A 27,864-nucleotide genomic window follows, 5' to 3' on the forward strand; every position below is an offset into this window, starting at 1 on the left:
TTAGTGAAAAATTAGTATTAGATTTATTAAGGTTACGTGATAGCATCTTATTTCTTACTCTGCAAAAAGTGCTAATAAATTCTTACTCCCTGCCCTCAATAACGACAGACTGAGCACTTCTTCCATGAGAGGCACCCTTAGCATCATGGGGAGACAAGCTTCCAGAGGTCAGTAGCTGTCATAATCTTGTAAGTAGCTTGTAATCTAGTAGAGGATTGTGACAGAGAATGAATAATAATACAAGGTCTAGTTGCATGTCCTCTTTGAGCAGAGTCTAGTGCAGAAGCCCCCAGGGGTCCCTCAATAACTCTTCTCCTTTCCTCTTTATCTGGACACATGGCCGCTGAGGATAAAGACCACATTTATCAGCCACCCTAGTGGCTTGGGATCATCATGTGACTAAGTTCTAGGCAACAGGAAATGTGACTGCTTCTAGAAAGCTTACCTAAAAGGCAGCTGATGTATGCTCTCTGCCCCTTCTTTCCCTGTCCCCCATCCTACCATCTGAAGCGTGGATATGAAGGCTGGAGCTGCTTCCTGGACCCTGAGGGGAAGGGCCACTCCCTAGAGATGCAGAGTAGAAAGCTTGCAGGTACCCGGGTCCCTGAGGCCTTTGTAGAACAGAGCAGCAACACAGAGCCTGAGCTGCCTGCCTCTGGGTCTTTACAGGAGAGAGTAATAATATTGCATTCTTATTTAAGCTATTTTTACTTTGGGTTTTTATGATTCACACTCAAACCTAATCCTAACTAATAAAATTGGTAACAATGAAAGCACCACATGTGGAGAAGATGGACAGATAACCCCTTGGTGGAGTGGGTTGGAGAAGAGGGGGCATTAGGGAAATGCGCAAAAGGCTGGTAAGATTTAAGGATGCATAGAAAGACATCAAGAATGAAAAGGAGGGGGAAAAACAGTATAAAAACATTGCTGAAATGGAAGAGTTCTAGGTATATTTGGGAAACATTAAACAGTTACAGATTGTTAGGAATAAAGTGATGGTTTTAGGCTGAAGATGTTAGGCCAGGTAGTGGATGATTTTGAAAGCGCAATGCAAAGGGATAGGATCTTCCTTTAAATAACAAGAATATTCTGGTAGCCTTGCAAATGTGCCTCTCAGACCTGCAACTGCAGGAGACCTAAATGACCAGGGTCTCTAGTCACTGTGCTCTGAAGCCCAGGGCTATGCTTGTACTGCAGACACACTTCCCAGGGCTGCTCCTGGGAAAAGACGGAGCTCGCACAGCAGGGACACCGAGGCAGCCCAGGCTTGGGAGACCCAGGATGCTTCCGACAGGAGGCTTTGGCCACAGAACTCCCCAACAGCCTGGCCAAACTTTCCTTAGAACTGCTCGGCTGCCTAAGACACTTGCACACGATGCTCTTTCCTTCTTCACCCTCTCTTCCACTCTGGGTCAGACGTGTGTGGGGAGCTCACGGCTCTCTCATCCCCTCCCAGCTCCCTCCCCCTTTACTCTCACATGGGGTTCCCCTAATAAATGTCTTACACAGTTAATCTAGTCTTCGCATCTGCTTCTTGGAAGGCCTGGGCTAACTCAGACCTCTAAGGCTTTTTGCACAGTGGATATCAAGGGAGGTGTACATGAGTACATCCTTGGGAAGACAGTCAGGGACACGAAGCTTGGAAACACTGAGAAATGTCTGTGCTTTTAGATGTAAATGGGAATCACTGCAGGTTATGTGAACCAAAGACAGAAAAACACATCAAAGAGACACAGAAATACTAACACGTACTGACTACTTACTATGTGCTGGAAATTTTCTGAAGCATTTTATGTGCATTAACTCATTTGGTCCTTTCTACAATCCTGCCATCAGTATCTCCATTTTACAGATGAAGAAACTGAGGCTTTGAGAGGTTAAATAATTTACACAAAGCGCTATAGCTAGTAAGTGGTGGAACTTAAGTTTAAATACAATCAGTCTGATTTCAGAGTCTACACTCTTACACTCTCTATCTACCATTTTTTAAAGTAGTAAAAACCTTTCTACTATTTTAAAAATAGTAGGTGTTACTGTATTTAACTATAATTGTTTTCCAGTATAGTTATAACTATATAACAAGTATTAACTAGTATATGTATTCCAAGAAAGTGGGCTTAAAGGAGTAATTCTATGTATTTGTCAGTTTATGACAAAATGTGCATTTAAGATTAACATGAAGTTAACTGATATGGAATTACAGCACTAAAATACCTATTTCTTAAAATTAAGAGCTAACATAAACTGTACCGCATCACACTCACTTTTTCCTTCTAATTAGGTGGCTCTTTGAATCGAAGCATAGAAACTCTAAAACCTCCCACCATCTGGAAATGAGCTTCCCTTCTGAATTCTTGGGTGACCCAAACTCCGACAGTTTACTGTGCTTTATCCCAGTGATGATATGATTCTAATAATTATGTATAATGTTCACCCTGAATATCTTTTATTTTTACACTTAACATTTCAAAACTGTCTTCAATAAATTATTTTAATTTATAAAAGGTAATTAGTGGGTTGGTTGGAAAAGTACCAAACTGATACATAACTGCCTAAAAAGGATGATTTGCTTACTGCTAACATCATCAAACTGCCTAGCACTTCATCTCATGGAAGAGTGTTTGGACTGACAAAGTGTTTAATAATGAGAATTGGAGAGGCCTAAATTCTATCAATAAGCAATTTTAGAAATGTAATACAGAATCTGCTGGTCAGGTGTCAATACCAGTTAGTCCTTCAAAAAGCTGAAGTTACTAAACACCATTTTAATTCGGAGTTTTCACAAAATTAAGCCTGAAATCTAACTTTTGTTAAAATAAAACCATATTTACATCACTAAGAGGACCTTTACTGCATCAGTATAATAAAGGCTAACTATTAGCTAATGTAAGGCACTGGTGTTGAATAATTTTCATTATCATTATCAAATCAAACTGATTTTCAAAATCAGTTAATGAATCAGTTTAAATGATCCATGTAAATTAGTCTCTTTTAAGGTAACCACATTGACCTATTTATCCTTTATAAAACAATCTTTATACTAAGACTGTCTTGGTATAATTTTAAAAAGTGTAAAGATATCTTCCATTTTTCCTACAGAGAGGGAACGTGATATTCATCAGAAACAAATTAAATATATACTAAGACCTAATGGAAAACTGATGAATTCATAAAAGTGCTAACAAAAGATCAAGATGAAAAAATAAATAAATAAATAAATAAATAAATAATAAATACTAAGACTTAGATATATATATAGTAGGACCTCAGTTTTTTTTTAATGCATATTGACCAGTAGAGGTCACTATCATACCACGTCACGGGCTTGTTCAGCTATCAGAAATAAGAGGACTTGCCTGACTTCACAACAAAAATCAAATGTGAATACATAAAATAAAATTACACAGGCATATGCTGCTATACAAATATTCAAAGGTAAATGTAGATAATTCATCATTTTATATAAATATTTTTCTTTTTGGCCATGCTGCACGGCTTGCAGGATCTTAGCTCCCTGACCAGGGATCAAACCCAGGCCCTAACAGTGAAAGGGCCGAGTCCTAACCACTGGACCGCCAGGGAATTCCCATCATTTTATACATTTAATATGCATTATCATACTGATTTTCCTACTATCCTCTGGATATATGTAAATTCATAAATATACATGTATATATTTCTTTTTTTATTTGTCTATATAGCGATTTATTATTTATGCAAGACAAAAAGTAAAATAATCAAATATTTACATGTTTAGAAGCTTTCTAAAATGTTCTTTATAAAAAGCAACAAAAATGTATGGTATCATAAAATCAAAATAGTATCTATTAATGCTCCTCCTAAGAATAAGACTTCATAACTGACCTAGGCAGTATAGCCCAATACCAGTATTTAAGAAAGATACATACATACTCACCAGGACATGTGCATATTACCACATATTCAAAAAGGATTCAATTTCAACTAAAACAATGTCAAATATGCCAGAAAATACACACACAGAAGCTTAGAAAAGAATAGATGTGGAGACGGGATATAAACTTCAGTTCACGACCAGCAATGCCAAGAGGGAAATAAAGATCAGCTATTCTGTTTTAACTTTGTGAACCAAAAACTCCAGCGTAGCAGAAAAATCTCTGGGTACAGATACCATGGTTTATGTACCCTGACTACCCATCCCACACCCAAGTCACCAGTCAAGGCCTAAGTCAGGGGTACCTTCTGAGTCAAACCCATTCCCCATCAGCCCCCAAGTTACATTTGCTCCTTTGCTAATTCCTGAAATTCTTTTAATAGAAGAAAAGGTCTTATAATCATATTGTTAAAATAATAGTCTTGAAATAATGAGTTTTGATTTAAATATAATCACTTAAACTAACAACTCTAAATCACTGTAGTCAACAGTTTCTCCATCTTGATGGGGAACACGGAAGAGGACAGGAAATGCGAGAAAAGAAAAGAGGAGAAGAAAGGACAGGGTACAGAGGGCAGAAGACAGCTCTGCAGACCTCACACTGATCCATGGGGTCAGTCTTAATTAGGAGGGTCGGAACAAAACCAGGCTGTGCACTTAAGTGTTTTGTTCTTGCAGTTGCAAACTCAGGCAGTTCTGCTTTATATGATCTACAGAGATGATTTTCATTTTACTTTGTTTCCAAGTTTTTATCACAAACATTTTCTTCCAATTTTTTATGATGAACTTTTGAAATACATAAGAAAGTTGAAAGTAAAATGAATATCCTATTCCTAGATTCAACAATTTTTAATGTTTTGCCACATTTGCTATATCTATATATGTATGTGCAAACATATTTATTTGTTTAAATATATTAATTTAGATATATTTACTTATTTATTTTTGGCTGAACCATATTTTATTTATTTTTTGTTGGGAATTTTTAATTGAAGTATAGTTGATTTACAATGTCATGTTAGTTTCAGGTGTACAGCACAGTGATTCAGTTATACATATACATATATATGTATAACTGATTCTTTTCCCTTTTTCAGATTCTTTTCCCTTATAGTTCATGACAAAACATTGAGTATAGTTCCCTGTGTTATGCAGTAGATCCTTGCTGGTTATCTATTTTATATTTAGTAGCATGTATATGTTAGTCCCGACCTCCTAATTTATCACCCCCGCCTGGCAGAACCATTTTAAACTAAGGTGCAGACATCATAACACTTCATCCTTAAATACACCAGCCTGAATCTCCTAAAAATAAGAACATTCTCCTACTAACCACAGTATCTTCCTAATTCCAAAGAAAAGGTACCAATAATGCCCCACCAACACCCAGTATCCAGTCCATATTCAGATTTCCAACTGTCCTAACAAATGTCTTTGATAGCTATTTGTTTTTAACCAGGATCTAATCAAGGTTCACAAACTGCATTTGGCTGTTATGTCTGAGTACAGTCCCTGCCTCCATTTTATTCAATGACGTTGACTTTTTGAAGAGACCAGGCCAGTTATCTTATAGAATGTTCTATAGTTAGATTTGCACAGAGGTTATTTTTAAAGTATCGCCATCAAGGAGCTTGGTTACTGACGACATTACTAACTGTGGCATCATTCAGCTACATGAAATAATTCTCTGATAAGTCAACTGAAGCGTAAAAAATCTGGAACTTTAATGTCAGATAGTAAAGCTAAAATAATGTTCTATTTCCATGATCATATGGGGCTTTTAAGTTATAATATCAATAATTAGGAGTAATATAAATTGACACAAATTATTTTAGGGAGTGAAATAATTTGAAACAAATGAATAAGGAATAATGTGATAAAACCAGCATTATGCCCAAGAATTCCTGACGCTTTACCCTGGCAGACTTATATTCCTTAGACTAGCTTATTGCTTAAGCAAAAACCACCACTGTTTTGCTAAGGGTGCAAAAGGAAATATGACAAGAACACTTGGTAATTTACTCTAAATCCTTTTTAAAATTCTTCAGAAAGCAAATATACAATTGGGCCAGTAACAAGTATAACCTTGATATGTTAATACTTTCTGTTGTTTCTGCGTACCAGTTAACAACAACCAAAAAATGAATACTAATTTTAAAATTAAAAAAAAAAAAACATGAAAAAGAAATGAACTACAATAGAGATCTGGTCTGATTCTAGCCATAGGGTACATGTATTGGTGTGACTGAGATCACAGGCTTCCTTCTGGTGTTAGTTAAATCCTATGGCTGATTTCAAAGCAGAATAGACTCATCGAAAAAAATGTGTTCAGAAGCCTGTCAAATTTCCAGTGAGGGTCTAATATGCAATGAAAAAATATAATTGAAATACAGTACTTGTGGGTCTTAAATGAGTCAGTTCACACAACGCACTGTACCCAGGCCTATACTAATTATGACACCATTCACTCTATGAAAGAATTCTCCAACAGGTCAAATGCAGTGGAAAAAACCCGGGACATATAACATCAAATAGTGAAGTATTTTCACAAATGAAATTATCTGTGGGAGGAAAAAAGCAGCTGTAGCTTCTATGTCTTAAATTAAATAGGTCGTGAAATAACTATGTAGCCAGAATTACATACTTGTGATAAAGACAGACAGATAATGAAGTTTTCTTACCTTGTTAAAGTATCTGATGATTTTTCTAATTCCTCACACTCCATGTGAAACACACTAGAAAAAGAATCCTGAAAACAGAGCAACGACACAGACTGAGAAATAAGTTCGAGAATGTAATGAAAACTATCTAAATATAGACATATGAGTCTGTGGAACTGACTGAAGACACCAATCCTTGCAATTTCTTTTCATTTTTTCAGACAAAACTGACCTAAGTGCTCACGACATCCTCAAGTCTACCTATTATTACTTAGAACCGTGCTGCTGTTGTTTCTGATACTGACTTGCAAAAATGCTTATTTGAGTTTTTGTTTTTCTGCCAGCTGTTAATAAATAATTAGCTTCAAATTTTCTCTATATTTATTCAAAATCCTCAAGTTTTAGCTTTTTCTTTTTTTTAAATGTAGAGACTTGCTCTTTTTTTTTCTTTTTAATTTGTGTCATGTTTTATTTATTTATTTATTTATTTATTTATGGCGTTTATGGCGTATTTATTTCATTTCTGTGTGAGGGCTCTCCCTAGTTGTGGCAAGCGGGGGCCACTCTTCATCGTGGAGCACGGGCCTCTCGCTATCGCGGCTTCTCCTGTTGCGGAGCACAGGCTCCAGACGCGCAGGCTCAGTAATTGTGGCTCATGGGCTTAGTTGCTCCGTGGCATGTGGGATCTTCCCAGACCAGGGCTCGAACCCGTGTCCCCTGCATTAGCAGGCAGATTCTCAACCACTGCGCCACCAGGGAAGCCCAAGTTTTAGCTTTTATGCATACATTGATTGCTATTGTTGGGTCTTTTTGAAGACACCTAATTCAGTAATATTTTATGAGATCATTAAATTATGAAGATTTTAACAACATAGAGAAGTATTTTTGAAGTTAAATTAAAAAGCAAAATACACATTTGCACCCATACTATATCCACAACTGAATAAAAAATTAGAAGGAAACACAAATAAAACAATGATATCAGTTTAATTTGGGGACAGAAGAACTAAGTACATTTTTTTGCTTGTTCACATTTGGATTTCTGCTCATGTATTGAAATATTTTTAATCAAAAAATAATTACAGTATAAATGAACATCAAGTCACTTAACTGCTACACCCACCAAATTAAGTCATTAAAAAGCGAGCAAAAATATTAATGGGCATACTGCTGAGCTATATTTTAAAGCAGCACTGATACCAGTCAACTGCTGCCATGATAGGGGTTAACTGGATGAGCTGAATGTTAATTAAAGTGATATTTAAATTGCCTAAAAAAAAGGAGTGCCCTTATGTATAACTTTCAAAAATTAAATGCCAAAGAGCAGGTCACAGAGCAAAAATGATAAACTGACATACTGCATTAAAGAGTTCTGACCTGAACTTTAAAAGGATACCTACAATCTTGTAATTATCTCTATATTAAGGAGTTTATAACTAATTGAAAATATTAAATAATATCCATGACAATACTGACTATCTCATAGCATAGTGAGATGATTCAGATAATGTTGCATCACACAGTATGGTCTTACTATCTAATAAAATAATTAAAAGTTTAAAATATAAGTGTTAAATATCTTTTATTATTCTACTTCCCAAAAAACCATCAATTCAGATATCATATGTGGACTGTAATTGACTTTATACACTTGAGAATTCCCATTCTTTTTCCTAACCCACCAATGAAGAGCCTGTTCTCAGGGTCTAAAGGAAAAAGGAAACAAACAACTACATCAAAAAGAAATATACCAAAAACAGTGGTTCATTGGTTGAGAAGGAAAGGAAACCGCATAAAAGAAAACAACCTTGGGCTAAAGGCCCTGATGCTAACAGCAAACTCAGCTGGCCTGTCTAGAAGTAACCAGCACTGTATGAGAACACTCCATCTTTCCACACACATCCTGTCTCTTTACGTTACAAATCAATGGCTTGAAATCTACCAGCTGGAACAGCTTAGTGGCTTTCCACGGTGGGTAAAGAATTTGGGACTAATAGGCACCTTTAGCAGCACTGCCTCCATTGGGCCATGCCTTTTGGTTTCTACATAATCGCTGGTAAAAAGAAATTTTTATAGCCAGCCCATTCAGAAGGTGGTCTACCTGTTCATAGTAAGAGAGCACAACTATTCTCAACCAGAAAAGGTCTGCACACTGTAATGACAATGTATTTCTCCATCAAGGTAGTGTAGCCATTGACAAAAGCAGCACACTGACATTACCAGTGGTAACTGTAATACTAAGTGGAGGGTCGACAAGGTGAAAGGATGTATTGAAGGCATCCTCCAACCTCACCTCTACCCCTTTTCCACCAGAACAGTTCACACTTGGATTGGCTTCACATAAACAACCATATTCAGTTGGATCTGAGAGAGAGTTCTGAGGCCAACGTGAGGTTTAAAGCAGTGCTTTAAGGAATATAAAATTTGTCTTTCTAAAAATAAAAAAGTCATACTCTGTACTCACGGAGCAATCTTCATCCACTATGAAAATGGTGCATTTCTGCACCTGCATGAAAGAAATAATAGTGGCAGCTATTTTCTTTAGAATTACTTCTAATGATTGTTGTTCTTCAAAAATTAGGCTAGCAAGGTCAAGCAGCACCTAGACAAAAAAATTAAGAGCTTACTATTAGTAATTGTTTGTAATTATTAAAGCAATACAATGATTTATATGGGTTGTAAGTTGTTTACATATAATCTAACAAGTTACAACCAAGTTGCCATTCAAGTGTTAAATACATACGTCTCTGCTTACTAACAAAATTTCCCTGTCGATTGTTAGTACAATTAGTACACTGGTTAGGATCACAGACTCTGAAGCCAAAGCCAACCGTTTTTAATCCCGGCTTCCCCTCCTGCTAGCTTTGTGATCTAGGGCAAGTTTCTTGAAAATGGGGATAATAATAGTACCAAAATCATGGAGCTGTTGTGAGGACTAAATAAGTTAACATATATAAAGCATTTTGAACAGTGTCTGATACATAAAATACACTGTTATTTTTGGTGATCCAAACTTCTGAGATCAACATTTATCAACACTGCCAGCATTTTCACAGAGCACAGCAAATATTGTCCAAAATAAACAAAGTTTTAAGAGTTCTTTTTGTGTTCTTCCTGATAATTTCTCTTTTCTTTACTCACACAGGATTTCATCTAGTCTCACAAAGTATTTGTGCAAGGAGCGGGGGAGAAAGGGTATTATAGAAAATTTATTGGAGGTGATACTATCCTTGCTGAGGCCTGAAAGATGAGCAGGAATTGTTCAGGTGAAGTGGGGAAGGAAAATATCTCAGTGAAAAAGAACTGAATTGAGAGAAAGTAGCATATTGCAAGTTTTGATCAAGTTTTATGAGAATATAGAGTGTAAAGAGGAGAACTAGGGAGATGAGATTGCAGAGGTAAGTGAATAAAGAACCTCAAAAGCCCTATCTTCTTTTCAAGCAGTTTGGACTGTGATGGATTGCAGGAGAGAAGTGACAAGAATCACAAGTATGTTTGTAAAAATGAGGACTGGATTAATGGGTGGCAAAAATGGAGCAGGGAGACATCAGGAAGATGCTGGAGTTGAAGTCCACGCAAGGTCCACAGTCTTATTAACATAAGTTCTAAACAGAGAAGTTAAAGGGTGGGGGAGATGAATTATCAAAGAGATAATGAAAAAGAATTACATAAAACCCAAGGGCTTAAGTCTCCAGACTGAAAGGAATGACCAGATACCAGCATGATGAATGAAAAAAAGAATCATACGGTGAAATTCAGTTACAAAAGCAACAGTAAATAAATAATCCAAAAAGCTTATAGAAAAAAAAAAAAGGCACCAAGAATCAGAACAATATGAATGCTAGTAGAAGACAGTACTACCTTTAAATTCTGAGAAACTAATTTTTCAATGCAGAATTTTATACCCAGCCAAATTGGTAGGATGGTACAATAGATATTTTCATACATGCAAGGACTCAGAACCAATACTGGTTCTCAAGTAGTTAACTGAGAATGTGCTACACTAGAACAAGGGAGTAAACTGAGAAAAAAAGAGTTCTGGGATCCAGTGGATAACCAGTGGAGTCTTTCTAAGAAAGCAGTGAAGGAAAGTTCTACGATGACCCCTCTGCAGCAGGCATGGGGAAAAATAATTTTGCTTGAAAGAAGAAAGAGAGAGAACCTCAATTTGAAGATTCTCCATGAAAAAGAACTCAAGAGAATGCCTAAATAATGGAGAGTTTGCAGGGGGAGGGGGACCAACAACATGAGGCTACACTAGAGCAAACAGTTCAAGGAAAAAAGAAGAGATTTCAGAAACAACAAGAAAAACTAAGTTATATAACAAAGGTAATTATGAACAACAACATTTACATAATTAGTAAGAACAACATTTACATCACGGTACTTATAAACACTTTATTTTAAACTGCAACTTTAGAATTAACCTAGACAAAGCTTTAGAAAAGTCAAGCATGGTTGTAGCACAATACCAGATCTTCCTTGATTTACGACGGGGTTACATCTTGATAAATCCATTGTAAGTTGAAAATTTTTAAAGTTGAAAATCTGTTTAATACACCCAACCTACTGAACATCACAGCTTAGCCCAGCCTACCTTAAACATACTCAGAACACTTATATTAGCCTACAGTTGGGCAAAATCATCTAACACAAAGCTTATTTTATAACAAAGTGTTGAATATCTCATGTAATTTATTGAACACTGTACTGAAAGTGAAAACCAGAATGGTCGTGTGGGGACAGAATGGTTTTAAGTGTATTGGTTGTTTACCCTCGTGATGGCCTGGCTGCTGGGAGCTGTGGCTACTGCCACCGCCCAGCATCATGAGAGAGTGTCGTGACATATATCACTATCCCAGGAAAAGATCAATATTTGGAATTCGACGTATGGTTTCTACTGAATGTGTATAGCTTTCCCACCATAGTAAAGTCGGAAAATTGTAAGTTTAACCAGTGTAAGTTGAGGACCATCTGTATATATGTTATCAATGTGGGCAATACAAAAGAAGAAGTCCAGATAGGAAAAGCAGAGGTAAGGAGCAGTAATTGGGAAGGAGAGATGAGGGATGCTAAGATCCTCATTTTATAAAGCATGAAATAAGAGATGATGTCTCTATCAGTGTTCTACAGTGTTTCCTGAGCTTATTCCCATGCTTCTAGAAGTTCTCTACAATAATTTTCACAGTTTGTATCTTTTGTTTTAATATGAATAATAAAATACAGAAGCATATTCTGGAAAAAAAAAAAGAGATGATGTCTCTAATTGATAGAATAAGAACTAAAACTCTTAATATTACATGCACAACTCATCCAATAACTTTAAACAGTGACATAAAAATACTGGTACCATAATGGCAAAGTAAAGGGTGGTATAAGTTAAATAAATCTTCATCTGTTAACAGTGATAAAGCAACAGCTCATGGAAAATACAAAATGGAAAAAATAAGTATTAGAAGAAACAGTTAAAATACTTAGAAATTGAATCTGCATGGGTTGGATTTCTAATGATATATATACATCATTATATATATAACATATATATTATATATATATATATATATATATATATATTACTTGGATAACAATTTAACCATTTTTTAAAAAAGAATTTCTACACTCTCTCTTTAGTAATCAGACTTGCCTGATTTCTCTTGTTCTCCAGCAGTGAAGTCTCATAGAGTTGAGCATTATGAAGAACAATTCCACAAAATGCCAAGTAAGCAGCAAAGTCCTAGAAAACAGGCAAGACAACAGCCAAATAAGAACTGTCAATAACCTGTCTTGTTATATTGCTTGAAACACAAACAACATTCAAAAATATTTACAGTTCAAATAAATATTTGGAAACCAACAGTGTAGATGTTTATTCTGCATAAAATTAGGAACTGATGCAAAGCAAGTGTTAGCTAAATGGTACAACCAGTAGATGACAACTGTTAACACAGTCTCCTAAAGTCATACAGTAGTTGGAAATTAGCAAAGAGAAAGAGAGGAGACACAGATCTCTTTATACCATGTGAAACTGAAATTCACTCTATGCAAAATTTGGTGTAGTCTCTAATGATATTAAGACTTGGGTTTAAGCTAAGACTATAAAAATAGCCTGTAACTTATTACTGGGGCAAACTGAAAGCTCACAATCTTGTTAGGAGAATATTGGCAACAACAGTCCCATACTAAATTGCAAATTTAGTATTAGTTTAAATATATCATTTTAAACATGATATATCACCCTCATTATACTATACTAAGGTGATGTGCTCACAATTATACTAATTATTGATGAAAGGAAATCTTTACATGGCATACTTTATTCACAAGCATGAATTTATTTTGCCAAGAGATGATACAGCCTAAGAATGCAAATCTTTCAAGAGGGGTTTACATTAATGGGCTATAAACAAATAACGGAATAAATAGCCAATCTAGAACCATGTTCCCCGCCAAATATCCTCAGGTGTCATTAACGGAATAGGAGACTAGATGTCTATTACACTGATTTAAAAAGGTACTTGCTATGTTCTGAAGCAATTAAGACACGGGGACCAGCACTAGTGCCAACACAGCCTACAACATGAGACAAAAATAACTCTGTCTTGTTGGAATGTCTTCCAAAAGCTCCTACTAATTTTCAGGGGAGTGACAGAAATAGCAATGGGCTTGAATAGGAAGAATTCAGTGAGCTCCATGATATACATATAATTGCATATTTAAGAAGAGAAATCATAAAACCTACTGACAGAATGAAGTTATAAACAGGTTTAAGGGCTTCTGTCCTTAAAAGGAAAGCATGTCAATGTGGTGTGAGGAATGTATTCCTTCAGAGTTGGACGAGAAGGGTAATAAAATAATGCTGACTGCCACTCTTTCTGAAGCTAAATTCACATCATTCAGCTTGAATTCACACCTTGGCGCCCCACCGTCTGCGTGCAAAGCTTATAAAACATTCTGCATTTGCTTCACCAGGAGGCAATTCTAATTTTAAGCTGACCTGCAGCACTGAACTTGGAGCAGTGCTTTAGGGATTTTACGTAATGTTGAATTTCTTGATAGCAGTGATGAAAGGTAAATGAGAGAGTTAGAACACCGTATCACCCTCCGGATGGCCGCAACATGCACACAGCCCCGGGGGAGGCTTGGTGGCATGGTGAGGAGGCAGTGGGGACGGGGTTCTGTTGACTGAAGACCACAACTACTCCAAACTCAGGTCAGCACTGATTAGCCAGAGGCAAGAGACACTTTAGAACATTTCAGATCATTTTAAACCATAATGTTTTTGTGATGAACAATTTCAGCAATCACTAATCCCAGAGGTCTATACAACTCTAAAGAGAAAGCATCTTTCTAAATTGAGATCATACCAGACCCAAGTTTTGGTACCTTTTCATCTTTTTCAGTGAATGTCCCACCATTTCCCGATTTCTTGTTGATGGCCTGGGCTACACCAACAACCTAGTATAAGAAGAGAACATTGGTAATTTCGTTGACTGAAATTATTGGTATAAATTCACCAAAGCGTGTTTACAAAATAATTTCTACATGTGCTTTAAAATAACAATAAGCTACAAAATCAAAACAAACCCCTCAGCGTCTGAACTAGTTCCGTATCATTTTGTACATTCTTTTTTCCTAATAAGAGTTCAAATGTTTCTAACTTCTTGGGTCCCAAACTATATTTGATTCTTGGATTTCATGCTGCCCTGTGAAAGAAATTACTGGCAATCACTTTTTATGTGAGTAATTCTCATGGCTTTTGAATAAAAAATAAACATTAAATTTATATCACATTTCAAATAGAATATATGATTAAATGAACATTTTATATTGCTTTTAAATATAATATTTCAAATGGGCTAAATGCTCGTTTACTAAAAATGAAATAGGACCAATGGCCAGTCACAGAATTTAAAATGCAGGAGGACCAATTAGGGTAAAAATAATTCTTAATGTAGGGATGTTTTCCAACTTCTTTTTCTGAAATTTCTGAACTTGAAAATTATCTTACCTTCAATAGACTTACTTTGGTGGAAAGAAGTTTTATTGAAAAACAGACTGAGCCTTATTTCAAATCAGAAGGTGTTTGAAAGATAAACTACATCTTAAGAAGACTAAGCTAAACTCTGGGAATATGTCTTAAGTTTCCACAAAACATTTAGCAAGACTTTTAAGAACCTTCTCATCTTCCTACTTAAAAGTATATTTTACTTACCCATTTAGGTCCAACTTGAAGTTTGTGTTATTACCTTATTAGTCTTTTAAAGACCTTCAACTTACTTTTGCTTCCTCTTTACTACTTATAAACTCTACTTGTTTCCTCCTTCTACAATTTAATATCAGTGTAAAAAGCTATTATCCTCTAAATGGTTATACTTTAGAAATATAAAGTCCTGAGTTTTGTGTGGATGGTCCATCCTTTTTTCTCAGCTCACTCTAGCCCCTTAGCTTTAAGAAATGGATATAAAAAATTCCCTTCCAAGATAGCAGAGCAAGGACAGAGAAATACATTCTTGTCTGATGTAGTTTTCTGTTCTCAACACGTTTCCTCCCCACCCTATGACAGAGCAAAGAGATGTTGATTTTAAAAAGGAGAATCATCCAATTATCCTGTACCTATTTTACACTCTTTAGCTCTTGGCTAACAGATTTCTCGATGCTCCAATCTCAATGACAAAATGCCTACAAAAGCTTCTGTCTAAGGTCAAAACGTCTGGACTGCAGCCAGGCACATTCACTTGAATATAACTGATGGGAGCCTCTTGAGGGTCACTGGGGTCTAATCCATAGTGCTACCAGTATAAGTCGGTGATTTTATTTTAAGCATTCACTCATTTACTCAACAAACATTGTGGTGACTACTGTGTACCAAGGAGTGATAAAAACTGGGAGAAAGGCTACCCGGAAGGAGCTCAACAATCAAGAATGGGTGATACATAAACATATATTTACAGCACACGTATGATCACTTTGATGATACAGACGCCCACAGATTGTTAAGAGCACAGAAGGGAGACCAAATATGCATAAAAGAGAAGGTTTCTCCGAAATGATGACATTTGAGTTTTTATTTGTCTTTAATAAATGGTTTGATAAAAGAAAGAGTTAAATTTTTAAATCTTCATTTTAAGGACGAAGAGATTAAAACAGATAAAGAGACTGTTATGCAAACCTTCTCAGATAATTATACAGTATTACAAGAAGCATGTATTGATGTGCTGTTTGTACCTGGAGCCCTGTGAGTCAATGTACCATAAGCAAGACAATTTTCAACCAACACAACACTGTTCACGTAGTTCAATAACTGTTCTCCACTTCGAGAATTTCTACTTGATTCTTTTCTCAAACCTGCCTCCTCCTCCTCCTCCTCCTCCTCCTCCTCCTTCTCTTCCTCTTTCTTTTTTTCCTTTAAATACTAGTGCCAGTTGTCCTTCATCTCTTAGAACATACTGAGTTTTGAGTGTAAGCTCACCCATAGCAGGGACTGTTTTCCATGGGAGCCCCATGTCCCCTGAGTCATGAAGTGTCAGGCATAGCGACTTGCTGCTTGTCTGGCACTGCACTGATGGCGTGAACTTGAACTCCACACCCTGTGGGGCACAAGCCCTGCTCTCATGGTTCACTGGTGTCTCTTCTTTGTCTCGCAGCTGCAGGCAGAGGCAAGCTTTCCTCGTTGCTGAAAAGTTTTCCAGGCCTGGTTCCATGGATGGAACCTTCACAGACCTAGGCTTCCCGTGGGAGTTTAGTTTCCCCTCCCTGCTCCCACCGTGTCTGTGGAGGGGACTCATCACCCCTGCCTGCAGATGTTACCCGCAGGCATTCACCCTACCATCCTGAGTCTCACATCTCCGAAGCCCATCTGGGCTTTGGTCATTCACGCTGCTTACCCTGGGTTCCCCTCTTTGTTTCTGATACCCTGGGATTTCCCTTTCTTGAGCTCATCTGTAATTTTTAAAATTGCTTTTGGTGAAACTTTATTCTCTACTTGTTTGCAGAATGGGGAGGTGGGTGGTGTTCTGCACCTGTTCAGTCTGGCAAACTGACCAGAAGTCTTGTTCACAGGCTTTAAACCCTGCTTTGTACCCCCTGAACACCAGCTCTTCACTATATTTAATTTTGTTCCCCTAACATCAGAGCAAGATATTAATCATTAGGCAACTTCATGGAATGAAGACTTCCAGTGAAGAATTTTTCATCCTTTCCGGTGACCAATTATTTCTCTCACTAGTAATTTTATAGATTTAGATATTAGAGGTTAATTTGTTTAAGGGATGATTATTTAAATATAATTAATTATTTTTTTAAAAAACAGGCAAGTTCTTTCAAGGTACTATTAGATCAGGAAAATATATCTGATACTCACATGTGCCTCAATACTTAGCTGGATGACATTTTAAAAATACCACTGATAAAAACAACAGATAAAAACCAGAGGAAAGGTATAGTGTTTGTCCAAGGCAACATAAGACAGTAAAAGACAAAAAGACTTTGATTCTCCAAATTTCAAGGAGCCTAGCAAAACTTGCACCCCCTGGCCTCCTCGTGTTGATAAAAAGTCTTTCCTCCTTCTACCATCTATTGCTCCTTTAAACAAATTAATTTTCTTCAAGACAAGGTTTTTAAATGTCAGTTCTCAAGGACAGCTTTTATGGCAAGAATTTGTCAGATCTCATATCTGAGAGGCAAAGCCCCTAAAAATTTTAGCTTCCATGTCAGAAGCCCAATCACTTCTGCCTACCTGCTATCTACCTGCAGTACTCTCAAACACCAATACTTTATGCTATTTTTTTTTTTTTTAAGCACAAAGAAGCTTCTCTGTTTTCTATTTCACTGGCACTTTTCAGAGCATAAATGAATATTATGTCCTCACAGGGTCAAGTGTTCTTTTAGGAATGCAAAGGGCAAGACTTGACTCTCGCTGGGTGATCGGTGAGGAATGTGACAGCTGGTCGCTTCAGGGACAAGTGATCACTGCCACAGCGAGCAATTTCTTCTTCAATCAGCAGCTGCCCCGACCATTACTGAGGCCATACATCAATCCCTACTATACATTTCCCTGTTCTCCCTGTTCCTAGTTCCAGGGGATGCTCAGCATGGAGGCTAAAAGCCAGGGAGAAAAGGAACAAACTCTACAAATCTTAGCTATCCCTCTGTCCCACCTGCAGAATGTCTCTATTATAATGACAGGATTCTAGACCATCTGTAAACTGAGCTGAAAACCTTACTTCACCAGGAAAACAAGAACTTAACGTAGACAGGAGCCAGTGGAGAATTCTTCCCAGTGCTCTCTTCAAACTTTCTCTTGACTCGGTCATTCATTCAGCAACAAATATTTATTCAACAAATAATTAATACACACGTTTAATATACCAGTCACTGTTCTAGACAATGAAGATGGCTCAGTAGTGAACAAGACAGACACAAATCCCTGTACTCATGGAGCTGACATTCTAGTCAGAGTGTTAGGCTTGGAAGGGAATCCCACCCCCATCCTCTTGCCCACCCCTGTTTTACAGGTAAAATGAAACTGAGAGGGTTGACATGACCAATCCAGGCTTTTCCACCTCTCTTCCAAATCCTAGGCAATCAGCAAATTATGGTCATATTCCAGGTGGTAGGCAAAAGAATGGCCTCCAAAGATGGCCTCATCCTAATCCCTGGAACCTATGACTATGCTGCCTTAAATGACAAAAGGGACTTTGCAGATGTGATTAAGTTAAGGATCTGGAGACAGGGAGATTATCCTGAATCATCTGGGTGGGCCCAATGCAATCACAAGAATCCTTATGATGGAAAGTGGGAGGCAGGAGAGTCAGACAGATTTTAAGATGCAGTTACAGGGTTTGTTTGTTTTTTTTTTTTAAAGATCTTTTTTGTTATTTTGATGTTGACCATTTTTAGAGTCTTTATTGCATTTGTTACAATATTGCTTCTGTTTTATGTTTTTTTGGTTTTTTGACCTCGAGGCATGTGGGATCATAGTTCCCCAACCAGGGATCGAACTGAACCTACACCCCCTGCAGTCGAAGCGTGGAGTCTTAACCACTGGACCGCCAGGGAAGTCCCGCGGCTGCAGGTTATGAAGATAGAAAGGGGCCACAAGCTAAGTGATGTGGGCAGCCCATGGAAGCAGGAAAAGGCAAGAGAATAGATTCTTCTCTAGAGATTCCACATAGAAACACAGCCCTTCTGACCCTCTGTGTCAGCCCAGTGAGAACTATTTTGGACTTTGACCTCCAAAACTATAAGATAATACATTTGTGTTGTGTTAAGCCACTAAATTTCCAGTAGTGTTTTGCAGCAGCAATAACAAACTAATATGTTCCATTAGAATTACTCATACATGCTCCCATTCCTTGTTCACTCTTCCTCACCCCCCATTATATCTTGTGTTTCACCATCTAAATCCTCACTTTCTTTGAAAGCCCTGGCATCTCACTGCTAATTGTTTTCTTGCCTCAGTCCATCTATGACACTTAAGTCCAAATTTCCCTTCCTGGAACACTACTTTGCACATACAAGTCATCTCATTACTCAAAGCTTTTAATGGTTCCATGCATCCATCTATAGGACAAAAATTGAAGACTCTGATTCCATATGCTCAACTTGAACTAAAATCACTTACATGGGTCTTTGAAGTAGAATGCTACAAAGACCTTTGCTCACGTCATTCCTTGAAATATTACCTTCTAGTTTCTCGGCTGAGGCTGTCTCCAAAAAAGCTTCCCTTCAAAGCCCTCTGAAATTCTGTGTTGCATCTGAGGGTGCTATAATCTGACAATGAGGTATTCTCATTTTTAACCTCATTTTCTCTGTTCACATCCAACTCAACTGTTTCCTAAGGACATGATTTATATCTCATGTCTTAAGGAAGCATCAGACTCTGAATGTACTCAGTGCTTCACAGATATTTGTTCTTGATGAGAATGGGAGAAGTGTCAGATATCAAAGTTTTACTTAGGTGATGTACTTACTGGACAATTCACATCTGAATAATAGTTAATAAAATTTGCCCATTTTGGTGTGCTTGGTGAGGCCTGTGTTAAGGGAGGGCTCTGGGACGTATGGAGAGCATTAAAGGACAGGTTTGGCTCAGGCTTTCAGAGGGGTCGCCTTGGACAGGCCTGGCCCCTCCTCTCACGGTCGCCCAGACCTGAGCCCCCGCCTTCAGCGAGGTCGTAGATTTCTTTGGTCTGGGCCGGAGCGGTCACCCAGCTTGTTGATCTAGGAGGAACTGAAATGGGCCAGAGAATGCTGTTCTCTAAGACAGCTTCCTGATCTGTATGCATTAGATTATACTCCATTTAAAGTTGTTACAAAGGGCGGAGCCAAGATGGCGGGCTAGGAGGATGTAGAATTCGTGTCTCCGCACAACTAGAGCACCTACCAGGCACTGGTGGGGGACCACGGACACCTAAGGGGACGGGAGGAACCCCCAGCAACCGGTTGGTGGGATCTTGGTTCCCAGGCTGGAGGTCAGGCCTGAGCTCCTGTGCTGGGAGCTCCGAGTCCAAACCACTGGACTAACAGAGAACCTCAGACCCCAGGGAATATTAATCATACTGAGGCCTCCCAGAGGTCCTAATCTCAGCACCTAGACCCAGCTCTATCTAACTGCCTGCAAACTCCAGCGCTGGACACCTAAGGGCAAACAACCAGTAAAGCAGGAATACAGCCCCACCCATCAAAAAAAAAAAAAATGAAATGATAAAAAAGTATGTTACAGATGAAGGAGCAAGGTAAAAACCTACAAGACTGAATAAATGAAGACGAAATAGGCAACCTACCTGAAAAAGAATTCAGAGTAAAGATAGTAAAGATGATCCAAAATCTCAGAAACAGAATGAACAAAATACAAGAAACATTTAACAAGGATCTAGAAGAACTAAAGAGCAAACAAACAGTGATGCATACAAGTAAATGAACTTAAAAATACTCCAGAAGGAATCAATAGCAGAATAACTGAGGCAGAAGAACGGATAAGTGAGCTGAAAGATAAAATGGTGGAAATAACTGCCAGGGAGCAGAATAAAGAAAAAAGAAAGAAAAGAATTGAGGACAGTCTCAGAGACCTCTAGGACAACATTAAATGCAGGAACATTCGAATTCTAGGGGTCCCAGAAGAAGAAGAGAAAAAACAAGGGACTGAGAAAATATTTGAAGAGATTATAGTCGCTCTGACATAGGAAAGGAAAGAGTCAATCAAGTCCAGGAAGCGCAGAGAGTCCCATACAGGATAAACCCAAAGAGAAACACGCCGAAACACATATTACTCAAACTATCAAAAATTAAATACAAAGAAAGAAAAACATATTAAGAGCAGGAAGGAAAAACAACAAATAACACACAAGGGAATCCCCATAAGGTTAACGGCTGATCTTTCAGCAGAAACTCTGCAAGCCAGAAGGGAGTGGCAGGACATATTTAAAGTGATGAAAGGGAAAAATCTACAACCAAGATTACTCTACCCAGCAAGGATCTCATTCAGATTTGACAGAGAAATTAAAACCTTTACACACAAGCAAAAGTTAAGAGAATTCAGCACCACCAAATCATCTTTACAGCAAATGCTAAAGGAACTTCTCTAGGCAGGAAACACAAGACAAGGAAAAGACCTACAAAAACAAACCCAAAACAATTAAGAAAATGGTAATAGTAACATAAATATTGATAATCACCTTAAATGTAAATGGATTAAATGCTCCAACCAAAAGACACAGACTGGCTGAATGGATACAAAAACAAGACCCGTATATATGCTGTCTACAAGAGACCTACTTCAGACCTAGGGACACATACAGATTAAAAGTGAGGGGATGGAAAAAGATATTCCATGCAAATGGAAATCAAAAGAAACCTGGAGTAGCAATTCTCATATCAGACAAAATAGACTTTAAAATAAAGACTATTACAAGAGACAAAGAAGGACACTATATAATGATCAAGGGATTGATCCAAGAAGAAGATATAACAATTGTAAATATTTATGCACCCAACACAGGAGCACCTCAATACATAAGGCAAATACTAACAGCCATAAAAGGGGAAATCGACAGTAACACAATCATAGTAGGGGACTTTTAACATGCCACTTTCACCAATGGACAGATCATCCAAAATGAAAATAAATAAGGAAACACAAGCTTTAAATGATACCTTAAACAAGATGGACTTAATTGATATTTATAGGACATTCCGCCCAAAAACAACAGAATACACATTTTTCTCAAGTGCTCATGGAACATTCTCCAGGATAGATCATATCTTGGGTCACAAACCAAGCCTTGGTAAATTTTAGAAAATTGAAATTGTATCAAGTATCTTTTCCAACCACAGTGCTATGAGACTAGATATCAATTACAGGAAAAGATCTGTAAAAAATACAAACACATAGAGACTAAACAATACACTACTTAATAACGAAGTGATCACTGAAGAAATCAAAGGGGAAATCAAAAAATACCTAGAAACAAATGACAATGGAGACACGACGACCCAAAACCTATGGGATGCAGCAAAAGCAGTTCTAAGAGGGAAGTTTATAGCACTACAAGCCTACCTCAAGAAACAGGAAACATCTCAAATGAACAACCTAACCTTGCACCTAAAGCAATTAGAGAAAGGAGAACAAAAAAAAAACCCCCCAAATTTAGCAGAAGGAAAGAAATCATAAAGATCAGATCAGAAATAAATGAAAAAGAAATGAAGGAAACAATAGCAAAGATCAATAAAACTAAAAGCTGGTTCCTTGAGAAGATAAACAAAATTGATAAACCATTAGCCAGACTCATCAAGAGAAAAAGGGAGAAGACTCAAATCAACAGAATTAGAAATGAAAAAGGAGAAGTAACAACTGACACTGCAGAAATACAAAGGATCATGAGAGATTACTACAAGCAACTATATACCAATAAAATGGACAACCTGTAAGAAATGGACAAATTCTTAGAAAAGTACAACTTTCTGAGACTGAACCAGGAAGAAATAGAAAATATAAACAGACCAATCACAAGCACTGAAGTTGAAACTGTGATTAAAAATCTTCCAACAAACAAAAGCCCAGGACCAGATGGCTTCACAAGCAAATTCTATCAAACATTTAGAGAAGAGCTGACACCTATCCTTCTCAAACTCTTCCAAATATAGCACAGGGAGGAACACTCCCTAACTCATTCTATGAGGCCATCATCACCCTGATACCAAAACCAGACAAAGATGTCACAAAGAAAGAAAACTACAGGCCAATATCACTGATGAACATAGATGCAAAAATCCTCAACAAAATAATACCAGACAGAATCCAACAGCACATTAAAAGGATCATACACCATGATCAAGTGGGGTTTTTCCCAGGAATGCAAGGATTCTTCAATATACGCAAATCAATCAATGTGACACACCATATTAACAAATTGAAGAATAAAAACCATATGATCATCTCAATAGATGCAGAAAAAGCTTTTGACAAAATTCAACACCCATTTATGATAAAAACGCTCCAGAAAGTAGGCATAGAGGGAACCTACCTCAACATAATAAAGGCCATATATGACAAGCCCACAGCCAACATCATTCTCAATCGTGAAAAACTGAAACCATTTCCTCTAAGATCAGGAACAAGACAAGGTTGCCCACTCTCACCACTATTATTCAATATAGTTTTGGAAGTTTTAGCCACAGCAATCAGAGAAGAAAATGAAATAAAAGGAATCCAAATCGGAAAAGAAGAAGTAAAACTGTCACTGTTTGCAGATGACATGATACTATACATAGAGAATCCTAAAGATGCTACCAGAAAACTACTAGAGCTACTGAATAAATTTGGTAGAGTAGCAGGACACAAAATTAATGTACAGAAATCTCTTGCATTCCTATACACTAATGATGAAAAATCTGAAAGAGAAATTAGGGAAACACTCCTATTTACCACTGCAGCAAAAAGAATAAAATACCTAGGAATAAACCTACTTAAGGAGACAAAAAACCTGTATGCCTCTATGCAGAAAACTATAAGACACTGATGAAAGAAATTAAAGATGATACAAACAGATGGAGAGATGTACCATGTTCTTGGATTAGAAGAATCAACATTGTGAAAATGACTATACTATCCAAAGCAATCTACAGATTCAGTGCAATCCCTATCAAACTACCAATGGCACTTTTCAAAGAAGTAGAACAAAAAATTTCACAATTTCTATGGAAACACAAAAGACCCCGAATAGCCAAAGCAATCTTGAGAAAGAAAAATGGAGCTGGAGGAATCAGGCTCCCTGACTTCAGACTATACCACTAAGCTACAGTAATCAAGACAGTATGATACTGGCACAAAACCAGAAATATAGATCAATGGAACAGGATACAAAGCCCAGAGATAAACCCACGCACATATGGTCACCTTCATCTTTGATAAAGGAGGCAAGAATATGCAATGGAGAAAAGACAGTCTCTTCAATAAGTGGTGCTGGGAAAACTGGACAGCTACGTGTAAAAGAATGAAATTAGAACACTTCCTAACACCATACAGAAAAATAAACTCAAAATGGATTAAAGACCTAAATATAAGGCCAGACACTATAAAACTCTTTGAGGAAAACATAGGCAGAACACTCTATGACATAAATCACAGCAAGATCCTTTTTGACCCACCTCTGAGAGAAATGGAAATAAAAACAAAAATAAACAAATGGGACCTAATGAAACTTCAAAGCTTTTGCACAGCAAAGGAAATCATAAACAAGACGAAGAGACAACCCTCAGAATGGGAGAAAATATTTGCAAACGAAGCAACTGACAAAGGATTAATCTCCAAAATATACAAACAGCACATGCAGCTCAGTATCACAAAAACAAACAACCCAATCCAAAAATGGGTAGAAGACCTAAACAGACATTTCTCCAAAGAAGATATACAGATTGCCAACAAACACATGAAAGGATGCTCAACATCACTAATCATCAGAGAAATGCAAATCAAAACTACTCTGAGGTATCACCTCATACCGGTCAGAATGGCCATCATCAAAAAATCTACAAACAATAAATGCTGGAGAGAGTGTGGAGAAAGGGGAGCCCTCTTGCACTGTTGGTGGGAATGTAAACTGATACAGCCACTATGGAGAACAGTATGGAAGTTCCTTTAAAAACTAAAAATAGAACTACCATATGACCCAGCAATCCCACTACTGGGCATATACCCTGAGAAACCCATAATTCAAAAAGAGTCATGTACCACAATGTTCATTGCAGCACTACTTACAATAGCCAGGACACGGAAGCAACCTATGTGTCCATCGACAGATGAATGGATAAGGAAGATGTGGCACATATATACAACGGAATATTATTTTGCCATGAAAAGTAACAAAATTGAGTTATTTGTAGTGAGGTGGATGGACCTAGAGTCTGTCATACAGAGTGAAGTAAGTCAGGAAGAGAAAAACAAATACCGTATGCTAACACATATATATGGAATCTAAAAAAAAAAAATGGTTCTGATGAACGTAGGGGCAGGACGGGAATAAAGATGCAGACATAGAGAATGGACTTGAGGATATGGGGAGGGGGAAGGGTAAGCCGGTACAAAGTGAGAGAGTAGCACTGACATATACACACTACCAAATGTAAAATAGATAGCTAGTGCGAAACAGCTGCATAGCACAGGGAGATCAGCTCAGTGCTTTGTGACCACCTAGAGGGGTGAGCTAGGGAGGGTGGGAGGGAGACGCAAGAGGGAGGGGATGTGGTGATATATGTATACATATAGCTGATTCACTTCGTTATACAGCAGAAACTAACACAACACTGTAAAGCAATTATACTCCAATAAAGATGTTAAAAAAAAATTTTGCCCATTTTTTTCTCTGCTCTTTGCTTGATATTAAGAGATCTGTCCACATACAAAAACTTCGTGTGTCAGTAAGAAATACATACTCTTAATAAGCCTTTACTTACGGAGTTGAAACTTACAGCCTAAAACGGCTTTGGGAGAGTGGGAAAGAAAAGCTTGAGATTGTTAGTTTTAATTTTTAATTTTAAAAATATAGTAAATATCCATGTCCTTGTCATCTAGAACAGTGGTAAAATGGGGCTTGTTAAAACACAGCTTGCTGTATCCCACCCCCAGAGTTTCAGAGTCAGAGATCTGGGTTGGCTCCTGAGAACTTGTTTTACTAAAAGTTCTCAGGTGATGCCAAATGCTGCTGGTGTAGGGACAGAAAACACTTTGAGAGCCATTGATACAGAACTACTAAGCATTAATATTTGTTAATGTTTCCTCTTTTTTTTAAGTTAAATTAAGATAACAACAAATTGGACTTTTTCCTTCCCAGTCTCATTGTATTCCATGCCAAATTTTGCTCATTTGATTCCCAAATGTTTGGGTTATTTGCAATTTTTTTGCTATTACAAATAATCCACATTGAACATCTCTGTATGGGTCTCCTTGTGCACATGCGCGAGAGCTTCTTTGATGAAATCTTCAAAGGATTACAGAAATTTATATTTATCAGCAATGTATAAGGGTTCTTGCTAACTTCACGTCCTAACCAACCCCTAGTATTATGAGGCTAAATTTTTAACCTCTGTCTATCTGTTGGGTATAAAAATGTATCTCATTATTGCTTTAATTTGCATTTCCCTGATTACTAGAGAGCTTTTTAATTATTATTGTTTTTCAGTTATTACTGGCTACATTGGTTTTCTTCTTCTGTGTTGCCTATGTGTACCTTTGCCAATTTTGACCTTTTTGTTGTTTTGGGTTGTCTGGTTTTCATGAATGAATTTGAGAATCAAGGTTTGATATTTCTTTAAATGGTAAGACTGACTTTACTTGGCTGGGACTCATTTTATGCCTCTGTATGTACAGGCACTGCTACACCTATTTCTCTCAGGAGTATGTTTATCGATCTTCCAGGGTTGGAAGACAAGACAGCAACGCGTATAGAAGTGGATGATTTTAGTTTATTCTCACAGCCTGGGTGGCCAGGAAGAGGGAGCCAAGGTGAAGGGAAGCTTCTAGGAAGTTGAAAGATATAAAGAGCAGTGCCCTGAAGATAACTGGCATCAGAAATACATGATTGATGGCCAGCGGCCCTAATATAGTTAGTTAATAAACCTATTCACAGCCAAAAAGAAAAAGAAAGAAAGAAAGAAAAAAACTTATAATGCCAAAAAGTTTGTCACTTAAGAAAAGGAAAAGGGAGGGCCTGTTACCTAACAGGCACTTTGTCTGTTAATCCATCTAACCTTTGTCACAACCCTTTCAGGTAGATATTATGATTCCCATTTTATCACAAGGGCAGCTGATGTTCAGAAAAGTTAAATAGGTAGTGCAAGAATGTGCAGACCCAGATGCTCTCCAGGTCTGATCCCAAAGCTTGTGTTCTTCCTGCTACTCCCCCGCAGGGGAAAGTGAAACCAGCACTAGTGTATATAAAATACAGGTTCGTAAGCACTATTGTTTAAACTAGAGGAATCATGAAAACCACTGGTTTTCCAGTACATCCAAGACTGTCTTCAGACCCCATACATATGCTTATCTTTTTAAAGCATGCTTTCATCAAAGGGAATGGAACAATTTCAAAACTATAACTTGAAGAAACAAAGACAGGGCTTCCCGGGTGGTGCAGTGGTTGAGAGGCCGCCTGCCAATGCAGGGGACACGGGTTCGAGCCCTGGTCCAGGAAGATCCCACATGCTGCGGAGCAACTAAGCCCGTGTGCCACAACTACTGAGCCTGCGCTCTAGAGCCCACGAGCCAAAACTATTGATCCCGCGTGCCACAACTACTGAAGCAGGCACGCCTAGAGCCCGTGCACTGCAACGAAGAGTAGCCCCCGCTCACTGCAACTAGAGAAAGCCCACGCGTAGCGACAAAAACCCGACTCAGCCAAAAATAAATAAATAAAATAAATTTTAAAAAAGGAAACCAAGACAAATCCAAAGTGGCTGCTTAAAAGTTCTGCTTTCTTTGACTTTGATTATAAACCTTAAAGACACATTTTTATAGCCAAGAACTACTTACGTAACATAAAGAATCCTATGTTTCAGGCGAAAACAGGTAATAATGCAGTTTCAAAAATAAGCAGGTTATTCAAGGAAAAGCAGAATTAGTCTCTGATGATAAAAATCAGAACTGTGTTGCCCATGGGTTGTGGGCATTGACAGAGGTGATGAAAGTGTTCTCTGTCTTGACTGGGGTGTTATACAGATGAATAAACATTTGTCAAACTCATCAAACGGTACATGAAGATCTGCATATTTCACGGTATGTAAACTTTAATTTGGTTT

General features: G+C 37.6%; 1 protein-coding gene across 5 annotated transcripts in view; it reads right to left on the reverse strand.

Annotated features, from left to right (window-relative positions):
- The window catches only part of PDE5A (phosphodiesterase 5A), a 150,494-nt gene that overhangs the window by 73,180 nt on the left and 49,450 nt on the right, over positions 1 to 27,864 (reverse strand). For all 5 annotated transcript variants that reach the window (XM_007172415.2, XM_007172418.2, XM_007172417.2 and 2 more), the window contains exons 4-7: positions 13,960 to 14,031; positions 12,221 to 12,310; positions 9,041 to 9,178; positions 6,598 to 6,665 (exon numbers count right to left, since the gene is read on the reverse strand). In XM_007172415.2, coding sequence (XP_007172477.1) covers positions 6,598 to 6,665; positions 9,041 to 9,178; positions 12,221 to 12,310; positions 13,960 to 14,031 — 368 coding nt within the window. The remainder of the gene's footprint in view (positions 1 to 6,597; positions 6,666 to 9,040; positions 9,179 to 12,220; positions 12,311 to 13,959; positions 14,032 to 27,864) is intronic.

Source organism: Balaenoptera acutorostrata, chromosome 5 (genome assembly GCF_949987535.1).
Source record: "Balaenoptera acutorostrata chromosome 5, mBalAcu1.1, whole genome shotgun sequence".
Lineage (NCBI taxonomy): Eukaryota > Metazoa > Chordata > Mammalia > Artiodactyla > Balaenopteridae > Balaenoptera > Balaenoptera acutorostrata.